Genomic DNA, 12,032 nt, shown 5'->3' with positions numbered 1-12,032 from the left:
TCGCTATGAGTCGGGGCTGACTCGACGGCATACAACAACAACAACAACATAGATCTCTTCCAATCAGTTGGCCAGGTTGCTGTCTTCCAAATCTCTTGGCATAGCTGAGTGAGTGCTTCTAGCGGGGCATCCATTTGTTGAAACATCTCAATGTGTGTTCTGTCAATTCCTGGTGCCTTGTATTTCACAAATCCTTCAGTGCAGCTTCAACTTCTTCCTTCAGTACCACTGGTTCTTGATCATATACCACCTCCTGAAATGGATGAAGATTGACCAGGTCTTTTTGATACAATGACTCTGTATATTCCTTTCACTCTCGTTTGATGCTTCTTGCATCACTCAATGTTTTGCCCATAGAATCGTTCAGTATTGCAACTCGAAAATTAAATTTTTTCCTCAGTTCTTTCAGCTTGAGAAATGCTGAGCATATTCTTCCCTTTTGGTTTTCTAACTCCAGATCTTTGCACATTTCATTATAGTAATTGGCTTTGTCTGCTTGAGCTGCTCTCTGAAATCTGTTCAGCTCTTTCATCTTGTCATTTCTTCCATTTACTTTAACTACTCTCTGCTCAAGGCCAATTTTCAGAGTCTCTTCTGACATCTATTTTGTTTTTTTCTTCCTTTCTCATCTTTTTAATGACCTTTTGCTTTCTTCATGGATGATGTTCTTGGTGTCATCCCATACTTCTTCTGGTTTTCAGTCATTGGTGTTCAATGTGTCAAACCTCTTCTTTAGATGGTCTCTAAATTCAGGCAGGATATATTCAAGGTCATATTGTGGTTCTCGTGGACTTAACTGTCTTCAACTTCAAGTTGAATTTGCATATGAGCAGTTGATGGTGTTCCACAATCAGCTCCTGGCCACAGATGTAGTCAATCTGATTCCTATGAATGGATTCCTGTGATGGATCTCACCATCTGGTGAGATCCATGTATATATCCGCCATATCTGTTGTTGAAAAAGGTATTTGCAATGAGTAAATCACTGGTCTTGCAAAATTCTAACATGCAGTCTCCAGCATTATTTCTGTCATCAAGGCCAAATTTCCAACTACCGGTAATTATTCTTTGTTTCCAACTTTTACATTCCAGTCACCAGTGATAACTAACACATCTTGACTGCATGTTTGGTCAATTTCAGATTGCAGAAGTTGATAAAAATCTTCAGTTTCTTCATCTTTGGCAGTGGTGGTTGGTACGTAAATTTGAGTAATAGTAGTATTAACTGGTCTTCCTTGTGGGTGTATGGATATTATCCTATCATCGAAAGGACAGATCTTGAAACATCCTTTGTGATGATGAATGCCACACCATTCCTTTTCAAATTGTCATTCCTAGCATAGTAGATCATATGGTTGTCTGATTCAAAATGACCAAAACTGGTCCATTTCAGCTCACTAACGCCTAGGATATCAATCTTTATGCATTTCATTTCATTTTTGACAACTTCCAATTTTTCCTAGAGTCATACTTCATACATTCCATGTTCCAATTATTAATGGATGTTTGCAGCTATTTCTCCTCAAATTGAGTTGTGCCACGTCAGCAAACTGAGGTCCCAAAAACCTTTACTTTATCCATATCATTAAGGTTGGTTCTACTCTGATGATTCAGATCTTTCCCACTCGTATTTTGAGTGCCTTCCAACCTAAGGGGCTGGTCTTCCTGCACTGTATCGGACAATGTTTCAGAGCAATTCATAAAGCTGCCCAGTAATGTATCAGATAGGTGTTTCTCTGCTATTTATAAGGTATTCCCTGGCCAATTTTTTGAGATGTGGATGGCCTCTTCCTTCTTCCTAGTCTGTCTCAGTCTGTAAGCTGTGTTGAAACCTATGCACCATGTGCAACCCTGCTGGCATTTGAGATACTGGTGGCACAGCCTCAAGCCTCATAGCAACATGCCACCACAGTATGACAAACTGACAGACAAGTTTGTCTTCCTTAGCTGTTCAAAACCTCTCCACCCTCCCTTCACCTGGATTACGGCTCTGTAGTCCCTGGCTTTTCCCTGCCTTCCTGCCTCTTGGGTGTGTGGCATGTCTCCCTCCCCTTACCTGGATCCCTCAGCTCTGTCTCAGCCCGGCTCCTCCCCTGCCTCCTGCATTTGGGTGCCTGGCCTGTCTGCCTGGCATTACCTGGGTTCTCATGGCTCTGTCTTAGCCCCAGCTCCCTCCGTGCCTCCAACATCTGGGTGCCTGGCCTGTCTGCCCAGCCTTACCTGGGTTCCCGTGGCTCTGTTTCAGCCTCGGCTCCTCCCGTGCCTCCTGTGTCTGGGTGCCTGGCCCGTTTGCCCAGCCTTACCTGGCTTCCCGCAGCGGTTACAAAATTAAGTTCTTTAAAAAATTTTTTTTGTAGGAATTATTTAAACTAACCACACTGACACTTACCACACATTGCAACAGACTTTGCTTCTTCAATAGATTGATGTTTATCAGTTAAACGAGCTTTGGTTACTTTATGTTCATTTACTTCTTGTTCTAATCGCTGTTGTAATGATTTAAGCTTGTAGTTCAAATCTATCTCTAAATTATTCTTTTCCTGTAAAATGGGAATGAGAATCATGTACTATACTATGCAAAAGATACACTTATTAAATCTTACATTATTTAATATCACGTAAGAAACAATATTATCATATGAATTAACTAACTTGAAATGTGATACCGTATTTATAAACAACGCATTTGCACCTATACCCATATTTACTTTCCTTTGACAAAAGAAAAAGCAGCACCCATGGCAAGTCACTAATTCCCTGAGACAGCAAGAGAGAACAAGTCAAAATGTATTCCATTTCTGTTTAAGTGTTTATACTTTGTCCTTTTATCCTATTCCAACTTTTACACCAGGCTCAGCCATGAAACAACTATTTAACTTGATATTAAAAAAAAAAAAAAAAAGCCCAGAGAATCCAAAATGTGTTCAAAGGACAAACTAAGTGGGGGCTTTTCTCATAATTTATGTGAGGTTCAACTGAAATGCCAACAGTTCAGGAATGCACTGAAACAGTGAGAACTAGACCTGCTGTTATCTCTTATCTCTTAGCAAGATAGGTAATAGAGGATAGAAAATGGAATTTTTTATTTTTAAAGAAACTGGAAATGCAGAAAGCCAATCACTTTATGCTCTTTTCTATTTCACTGTTACCAACACAACAAAACAAACATAAATGGTTTATTGTACACTGATCCTTTGTTTTCCGTCTTCATAAGCACCTTCATCTCACCCATGTATAAAGAAAATTCTGTATGAAAAAGTATTTCCAAAGCAACTTAGTGATGATCAAATGACATCAAACATTTAATATCTTCAAGGGTCAAAAGAAGTAATTATGTAACAACAATAAAATACCCAAATAAGACATAATATACTCACACGTACCAATCAAACACAACATCTTCAAAAGTGTAAATATGTAAATTTTAGGACTGCATGCTATTTTATAAACCACCTCATGAAATTTGATAACTAGCAAATATGATCTCATAATTGGTACATGTTAGATCATTTACCTTTTCTGAATGATTAAGCATGTCTTGAGCCTCTTTTCTTTCTCCTTCCGTTCTTTCAAGATTGTGTTTGAGATGTTTCACTTCCTCTTGTAAAGATGTAATTCGAGCTATAAATTGAGAAATATGTTTAAGTCACATAATCATGGAAGTAAAAGTCATTTATTCAGTGTGAACATTAAGGTTAAAAAAAAATCTTAATATATTAAATGTCCTGATCATACACAATCATTGTTTTCTTGGTGATACACACAACAAGCACAATACAGCAATAAAAATGTTGATGCTAATTAGAGAACATCTAGTCCATTTTCTCCATTTGTCAGACAAAGCCTGAACTTGGGCTAGATTTCAGACCCAAAGCCTTGTTGAGTGCTATTTTCTACCAAGTTAAAGGTGAGGCCTTTTACCACCCTACAAAAGAACAAGCATTTATTAAATACCTTATGCTTTGGACATATAAACCAAAAAAACAAACTCACTGCCGTCAAGTCGATTCGACTCATAGAAACCCCTCTGTGGGTTTCTAAGGCTCTATCTCTATGGAAGTAAATTGCCTAATCTTCCTTCCGAGGAGTAGCTGGTGGTTTGAACCTCCAGCCTTCTGGTTAGCAGTCAAATGCTTTAGGCACTACACCACCAGAGCTCCTTTAGACATACAGACACACAAATTTAACACAGGTGGAACCTAACTTAAATGAATATACTTAGATTGCCTAATTTAAACACAAGAATGTATTTTCAGGTTCTTTGATTTAAAGTTGAATAAAATTTGACAGGAAAATGAATAAAGCACCCTGAACAGCCAGGAAGAATTTTATACTAGAAGTACAGGTTAACTTTCTATACTTGTCTGAGTGTCAAATGTACCCACCCCTTTCTCTCATATTTTGAGTTTCTGAAATAGTTCTTTAATGAACAAATGAATATTAAAACATTGGTACCTGATAATGCTTTTATGGGAGCTCTGATAGCATAGTGGCTAAAACACTTGCCTGCTAACCAGACGGCTGACGGTTCAAACCCACCAGCCACTCCTCGGAAGGAAGGTTGGGCAATCCTACTTCCGTAGTGATACTGCCTCGGAAACCCAAGGAGGGGTCGCTATGAGTCGGGGCTGACTCGACGGCACATAACAACAACGCCTTTATGCTAGGCCAGTTCTAAAATCTAGAGAATAATTTTATGTATACACACCTGACAATAATAGTATAATATTCATACAGGATGTCCTGGTTACCTAGTGTCACTCTGACAGGAACATACCACAAATAGGATGGCTTTAACAAACAGTAATTTATTCTGACAATTTGGAGGCTTCATGTCCGAGTGCAAAGTGCCAAACTCTAGGAGTTGCGTGAATGCCCCTCGACCTTGTGTTGCAGCTCTGCCTCCTGTTCCCAGCCCACTTAAGCTAGAGGCTTTTCTTCACGCAGCTGCTGGCTGCTGAGACCAACAACCCCAAGGCTGACAAATAAAAAGACAGTACCGATGTTACCAAACCACATGGTAAGCCATTAATTAAAGTCTCTTGAAAGTCCCAAGGTCAGCAGAGCATGGCTGCTGAACGACTCGGCTACATGCAGGGTTCAAGCATGCCATAAAGTTGAGACTATCCCCAAGGCTTCTCCTTACATACAAGAAGCAGACCACATCCCAAAGGCAGCTACTCAGCTGCTTGTGGTAGATCCCACCATGGAGGTAATTGCCGGTCTCATCATGGGGAATAACTACCACCAGCTGCCTAGCCACTCAACCAGGTCCAGCCAAGTTGACATGCAAATTTAACTACCACACAGGACAAAGTGCTATGACCTCTGTCAGTTTCTTTCAAATGCTTCAGCAAAAATACAAAGTATATGTACATTTGTATGGAAAGACAGAAAGCAAATGTAGCAAGGGATATTTAAATGTTAAAGTACCACTTAAAAACAAGTTTTAAAAAGCCTGTGGAAAGATAGTAAATTCAGATTAAACTTTGAAATGTTCATCTATAAGACAATTATTATGAACTAACATCTAAGAAAAGGTAATGAAGATACATAGATTGAACTCCTTATAGATTTCTAATAATTCCATGAAAGAAAGACAAGTTAAGTAAAAAAATACTTTCTTTTCCTCACTTATTTCATCTAAAAAAACATACTATGAGGATACAAAAACTTGTGTAATATATGAAAGCAAAAACAAAAACAAAAAACCTATTGCCACTGATTCCAACTCACTGTGATCCCACGTGTTACAGAGTAGAACTGTGCTCCATACGGTGCTCAAAGGCTGTAAAGTAACCTTACAGAAGTAGATGGCCGGCTAAAGAATAATGAAGAATTTGTGATACATCTGATAATGTGGATGAAAGTGGACGACATTATACTGAGTGAAATAAATCAATCACAACAGGACACATATTGTATGAGACTACTATTATAAAAAGTCAAGAAAGAAGTTTACACATGGAAGGAAACTTTCTTTGTCCATTACCAGAGATGGGAGAGGAGAGGAGGGAAAAGTGCTAGACAGGTAAGAGACAAATATTAATCTGGGTGAATGGAAAGGCAATATACCAAAAGCGAGTGATCAGCACAGTAACACTAAGGAAAAGAAAGGCAGCAAAAGGAACACAACTGGCATTAATTAACACTACACAAAAACACTGTTCCACATCCTATTTTGGTGAGTAGTGACTGGAGTCTTAAAAGCTTGCAAGTGGCCATCACAATTGGTCTCTCCTTGTCTGGAGCTAAGAAGAATGAAGAAAATCAAAGACACATGGAAACAATTAGTACAAGAGACTACTGGACCATGCAGATCTCAGCCTACATGACCCTGAGACTAGAAGAACTAGATGGTGCCAGGCTGCCACTGTCAACCACTCAGAAAGGGATCAAAATAGGATATCCTGGACAGAATGGGAGAAAAATATGAAACAAAAATCAAAATCATATAAAAGACAAGGCTTACTGGTCTGATAGGGACGGGTGAAATCGCTGAGACTGTAGCACTTAGTCATCTTTCAGGCCTGAAACTCACTCCCATGGCTTCCAGCCAAACAAAAGACAAGCCTACAAAGTGAACAATTATACCAAGTAGGTACACTCCTTAGAATAATCAACCACAGGAGATAAGAAGGGCAGCATTTGCACAAGGAGATAGCTCAGGGGGCAAGAATGCATAGGAAAGAAGGACAAAGGGAAAATGTAACCAAAGGGAGAAAGTCAGAAGAGAGCTGTTACAATATGAAGACTGCAATCAATGTCATGAAACAAAATGTGTGAACTGCTGAATAGAAAAATTTCACCCAATCCACAATAAAAAATAAAGTGAGGAGAAACAAACAAAAAGAAATAGATGGCCAGGACGCTTTTTTCTCATGGCGCTGCTAGGTGTATTACAACTCCAACCTTTCGGTTACTGGTCAAACGCAAAGCATTTCTGCCCACAGGGACCTTATGAAAACAGTTTCATATACAAAAATTATAAAAATATAGTCAAGAGAATAAGAATTAAAGTACAAAGATTAAAATAATAGAGCTTCTAGAAGAAATTAGGGATCATATCTTCATGACCTAGTAAAAGATTTAACAGACCACACTAAGCATAGTATTAACTATAAAAAAAACAGATTGAGCTACATTAAGATTAAAAAAATAAAGAAATGTTCATCAAAAGACACAATATTAAATAGTGAATAGGCAAGTCACCAAATAGGAGAATATAATTACGATATATGTATATATGAATATATGATTTGGCTGCTCACCAGAAGGTCAGTGGTTCAAAGCCACCAGCTGCTCCATAGAAGGAAGGTGAGGTGATCTACTTAAATAAAGATTTGTTGCTGCTGTTGCTGTTGTTACGTGCCGTGGAGTCATCAAGAGTGGGCCCGGACTCATAGTGACCCCTTCTTGGGTTTCCGAGGCAGAATCACTATGGAAGTAGATTGCCCCACCCTCCTTCTGAGGAGGAGTGGCTGGTGGGATTGGACAGCCAGCCTCCTGGTTAGTCATCAAGTGCCTTAGGCACTATGCTACCAGAGCTCCTTCAATAAAGATTTACAGCCTTAGAAACTCAATGGGGGTCGCTATGAGTCAGAATTGACTCGATGGCAGTGAGTTTTTTTTTTATCTCAAAGTTTGATAAAGGCCTAGCATCTAGGATTGATAGAGTTCAAACCATCAAGTAACAAAAAGGCAACCCAATTAACAAATAACCAAAAGACCTGAAGCGCACCTTTGTTGTTGTTGTTGTTATGTGCCCTCACCCAACTCATAGCGACCCCTCTTTGGATTTCTGAGGCAGTATCACTACGGAAGTAGATTGCCCCATCTTCCTTCCAAGGAGTGGCTGGTGGGTTTGAACCGCCAGCCATCTGGTTAGCAGTCAAGTGCCTTAGCCACTATGCTACCAGAGCTCCTAATAATCATTATGAAAAGGTGCTCAATGTTAGACATCAAGGAAATGCAAATGAACCCACAAAGAAATGCCATAACACACCACAAAAATGGCTGAAAAAAATTAAGACTGACCATATTAAATGTTGATGAAAATGTGGAGCAAGTAGAATACTGCTGGTGAGTGTAAATTGGTGACTTTTACCTGGAATACCTGGAAATATTTATGAAAACTAAATACACATATATCATATGACCCTGCCAATTTTAGTGTATACCAATAGGAATCCTCAAACTGGAAATAACCAAAATATCCAATTTCTGTAGAATGACCGAATTGTAATGTTCCTACTAAGGACTACTACTATGCAGCAAAAAGAAAGGACAATCTATTGTCATAAGTAACAATATGGATAACAATGCTGAGTAAATAATGTGCAAAGATTCCATTCATTAAAAATTCAACAACATGCAAAATTAATTTATAGTGTTAAGACATCAGAATAATGATTACTTGGTAGAGGGGCATTAGTGACAGAGAAAGACCAGGCGGATGTTTGGTTGCTGGGAATGTTTAGTTGTATGATCCTATGTTCTTGTCACACAGATATGTTCATATTGGGAAAATGTCTCCACTTGTATATTTTTGCTTTATTGTCTTTCAATCTGTGCATAGATGTTAAGTTTCAACAATTAATACCTATAGGTAAATAGATAGGTACACAGGCTGAATGATCAGCTATGTCTAGGCCAAAGGGAATAATATTCCTATGACCATACATAAGGTTGGCAGATGATATTTCTACATATGTATTGTATGTTCTGTAAGAATGTTCACATAACTAGAACTAACAGAGGGCAAAGTTATGATAACTTTATGATAAGTTATGATAATAGTCAACCATCCTGATAGAGTGAGTTGATAGACCTGTGGGCTCAGGACCATGGTTGCAGAGGACATCAACTCAATTGGCATAACATACTACACAAAAACACTGCTCTACATCCTACTATGATGAGCAGTGACTGGGGTCTTAAAAGCCTGTAAGTGGCCATCTAGATGCAACAATGGGTCTCTGCTAATTCAGAGTGAAGAAGAATGAAGAAAACCAAAGATGCATGCAAACAATTAGTTCAAAGGACCATGCAAACCTAAGCCTATATGACCATGAGACCAGAAGAACTAGCTGGTGATTGGCTACCACTGTCAACCACTGAGAAATGGATCAGTGCAGGAGATCCTTAACAGAGTGGGAGAACAATGTGGAATAACTCAAAATCATAAAAAAAAAAAAAAAAAGACCAGGTTTATTGTCTTTTAGAGCCTGATGAGATCCCCAAGACGACGGCCCCTAGTTACCATCTGGAACTGAGCTCACTCCCGTGCCTTCCAGCTAAATAACAGGCATACAGAGTGAACATTTACATCAGGCAGATAGATACACTCCTTAGAATGCTCCATCATGGGAGAACAGAAGGGCAGTATTTGCACAGGGAGATAGCTCAAGTATCAGGAATGCATAGGAAGGAAGGACAAGGCAAGAGGTAACTACAGGGAGGAAATGGGAAGAGAGCTGTTACACTGAATTGTAGTCAACGTCATGAAACAAACTGTGTATGAACGGCTATACAGAAAATGAATCTGCTCCATCCCAAATCACACCCAAATCACAATAAAAGTTAAAAAAAGAAAACCCTCCCCAGAAGTTAAAATATGTTAACATCTCAAATTAACAATGAAAATTCTCAAAATGAACACATTTGAGATCCACCAAAAACATACAAATATTAAAAATAAACGAATGGGTGATATATAACAGGAAAATGAAATCAAGAAAGAAAAAGAAAAACAAAACAAAACAAAAACAACTAAGGCCAGATGCCTTAGTATCATTTATAATAATATAAATTCTAATCCATTTAGAAGATACAGAAGTCATAAATCATTGCACACAAAACACGGCATTAAAAATAAACAAAGCAAGGCATGTGTGAAAAATCTAAAGTTAGCAATAAACAAAATGGTGAAGAGAGATCTTTTGCCCTAACATCAGAAGTAAGAGAAGGATATCTGCTTTCACTACTGCTATTCAATACTGTACTGGAAGTTCTAGCCAGAACAATTGTTACTGTTACTAGGTGCCATCAAGTTGGTTCCAACTCATTGTATACAACATGACCCTATGTACAACAGAATGAAACACTGCCTGGTCATGGGCCACCCTCACAATCATTGCTATGTTTGACCCCACTGTTGTAGCCACTGTGTCAGTCCATCTTGTGGAGGGCTTTCCTCTTCTTTGCTGACCCTCTACCAAGCATGATGTATTTCTCCAGAGGATTTAGGTACAAAAAAAGAAAACACAACCAGATTGGAAAGGAAGAACTAAAATTCTAGTTGCAGACAACTGATTCTATACATAGAAAATCCCAAAGAATTCACAAAAAACTATTAGAGCTAGTAAATTAATTCACCAAAAGTAAAATCAGTTGTGTTTCTATACATTGGCAATCAACAAACTGAAAAAGAAAATTAAGAAAATAATTAATAGTATTCAATAATTATATATATATATATATAATATATATATATATATATATGAATAGAATAAAATACTCAGAAATAAATTTAACCAAGGAGATGTAAGACTTGTACACTGAAAATTATAAAACATTGCCATATGAAATTAAAGATGACAAATAAATGGAAAGGCAGCCTGTGCTCATGGATTAAAGACTAAATACTGTTAAGATGGCAATACAACACAAAACGATCTACAAATTCCAATGGCCTGTTTCACAGAAATGGAAAAGGCAATTCTTAAATTCATATGGAATTACAAGGGGCCTAAGTTGGAGGACTCTTCCCAACTGAAAACTTACTATAAAGCTAAGTCAAAACAGTGTGGTACTGGTATAAAGATACCGGTATAAAGTTCTATTCCAATGGAATAGAACTTAAGAGTTTAGAAATAAATCTATATCTATAAATAATTAATCTCTGACAAAGTGCCAGAACTATTCATTGGGGGAAAGAATAATCTCTATAACAAGTGGTGCTGGAACAATTGGATTTCCACATACAAAGGATGAAAGCTGAACTTCTATCTCAAACTCAAAATGGGTAAGAAAATTAAATTAAGAGCAAAAATTGTAGCGTTCTTACAAGAAAACATAAGGGTAAATTTTTAGGATTTGGATTTGGCAATAGTTTCTTAGGTAAGATAGCAAAACCAGGAGAAACTAAAGAAAAAAAAGTTAAATTGGACTTCATCAAAATGGAAAACTTTTGTACATCACAGAACATTCACGATAGTGAAAAGATAACTTACAAAACTGAGAGAAAATATCTACAAACCACGTATCTGAGGAAGGTTTATTACCTAGAACATATAAAAATGCTCACAACTCAACAATAAAAAAACAAATGAACATTATGCTAAGTAAAAGAAGCCAGACACAAAAGGACACGTATTGTATGATTCCATTTATATGAAATATCCAGAGTAAGTAAATCCACAGACAGAAAGTAGATTGGTGGTACAAGGCACTGGGAGGAGAGAGGAAAAGGAGGAACTATTAAATGGCACAAGATTTTCCTTTATATTTTGGAACTAGACAGAGTTGGCGGTTGCACAACATTGTGAATTTACTAAATGCCACTCAAATGTACACTTTCAAATGGCTAATTTTATGTTATGTGAATTTTACCTCATTAAAAACATATACAAAGCAAAAGCTGTTAGGAATACAAGGGGACTATGAGAAAAAACTGCAATCATAAAGGGAAATTTTAAAAATACATATTTCAAAATATAACAGAGTATTCAGAAAGAGAGGATAGGACTATAAATGAAACAAGATTGGACACAAGATGATTATTAGTGAGGCTAGATGATGGGTACATAGAGATCCTTACATTATTCTATTTTGGTACATGTTTGAATTTCTCAAAACAAGAAATTAAAGAATGAAGGAATTAACCAAACAATAGTAAAAAACGTTGTTGTTGTTGTTGTTAGATGCCATCGCATCTCCAACTCATAGTGACCTCATGCACAACAGAACGAAACAATGCCTGGTCCTGTGCCAGCATCACAATCCTTGTTATACCTGAGCCCATCGTTGCA

The 12,032-nt window shown here is 37.6% G+C and overlaps 1 protein-coding gene across 1 annotated transcript in view; it reads right to left on the bottom strand.

Annotated features, from left to right (window-relative positions):
• Window positions 1–12,032, bottom strand: part of ROCK1 (Rho associated coiled-coil containing protein kinase 1) — a 265,368-nt gene that overhangs the window by 46,846 nt on the left and 206,490 nt on the right. Inside the window, exons 17-18 of the mRNA XM_007935599.2 lie at window positions 3,515–3,621; window positions 2,390–2,540 (exon numbers count right to left, since the gene is read on the bottom strand). Of these exons, the coding sequence (XP_007933790.2) occupies window positions 2,390–2,540; window positions 3,515–3,621 (258 nt within the window). The remainder of the gene's footprint in view (window positions 1–2,389; window positions 2,541–3,514; window positions 3,622–12,032) is intronic.

The sequence above is a fragment of the Orycteropus afer genome, unplaced genomic scaffold (assembly GCF_000298275.1).
Source record: "Orycteropus afer afer isolate SDZICR_OR568_19922 unplaced genomic scaffold, OryAfe1.0 scaffold00030, whole genome shotgun sequence".
Taxonomy (NCBI): Eukaryota; Metazoa; Chordata; class Mammalia; order Tubulidentata; family Orycteropodidae; genus Orycteropus; species Orycteropus afer.
This window is presented reverse-complemented; position numbering and strand designations above follow the sequence as displayed.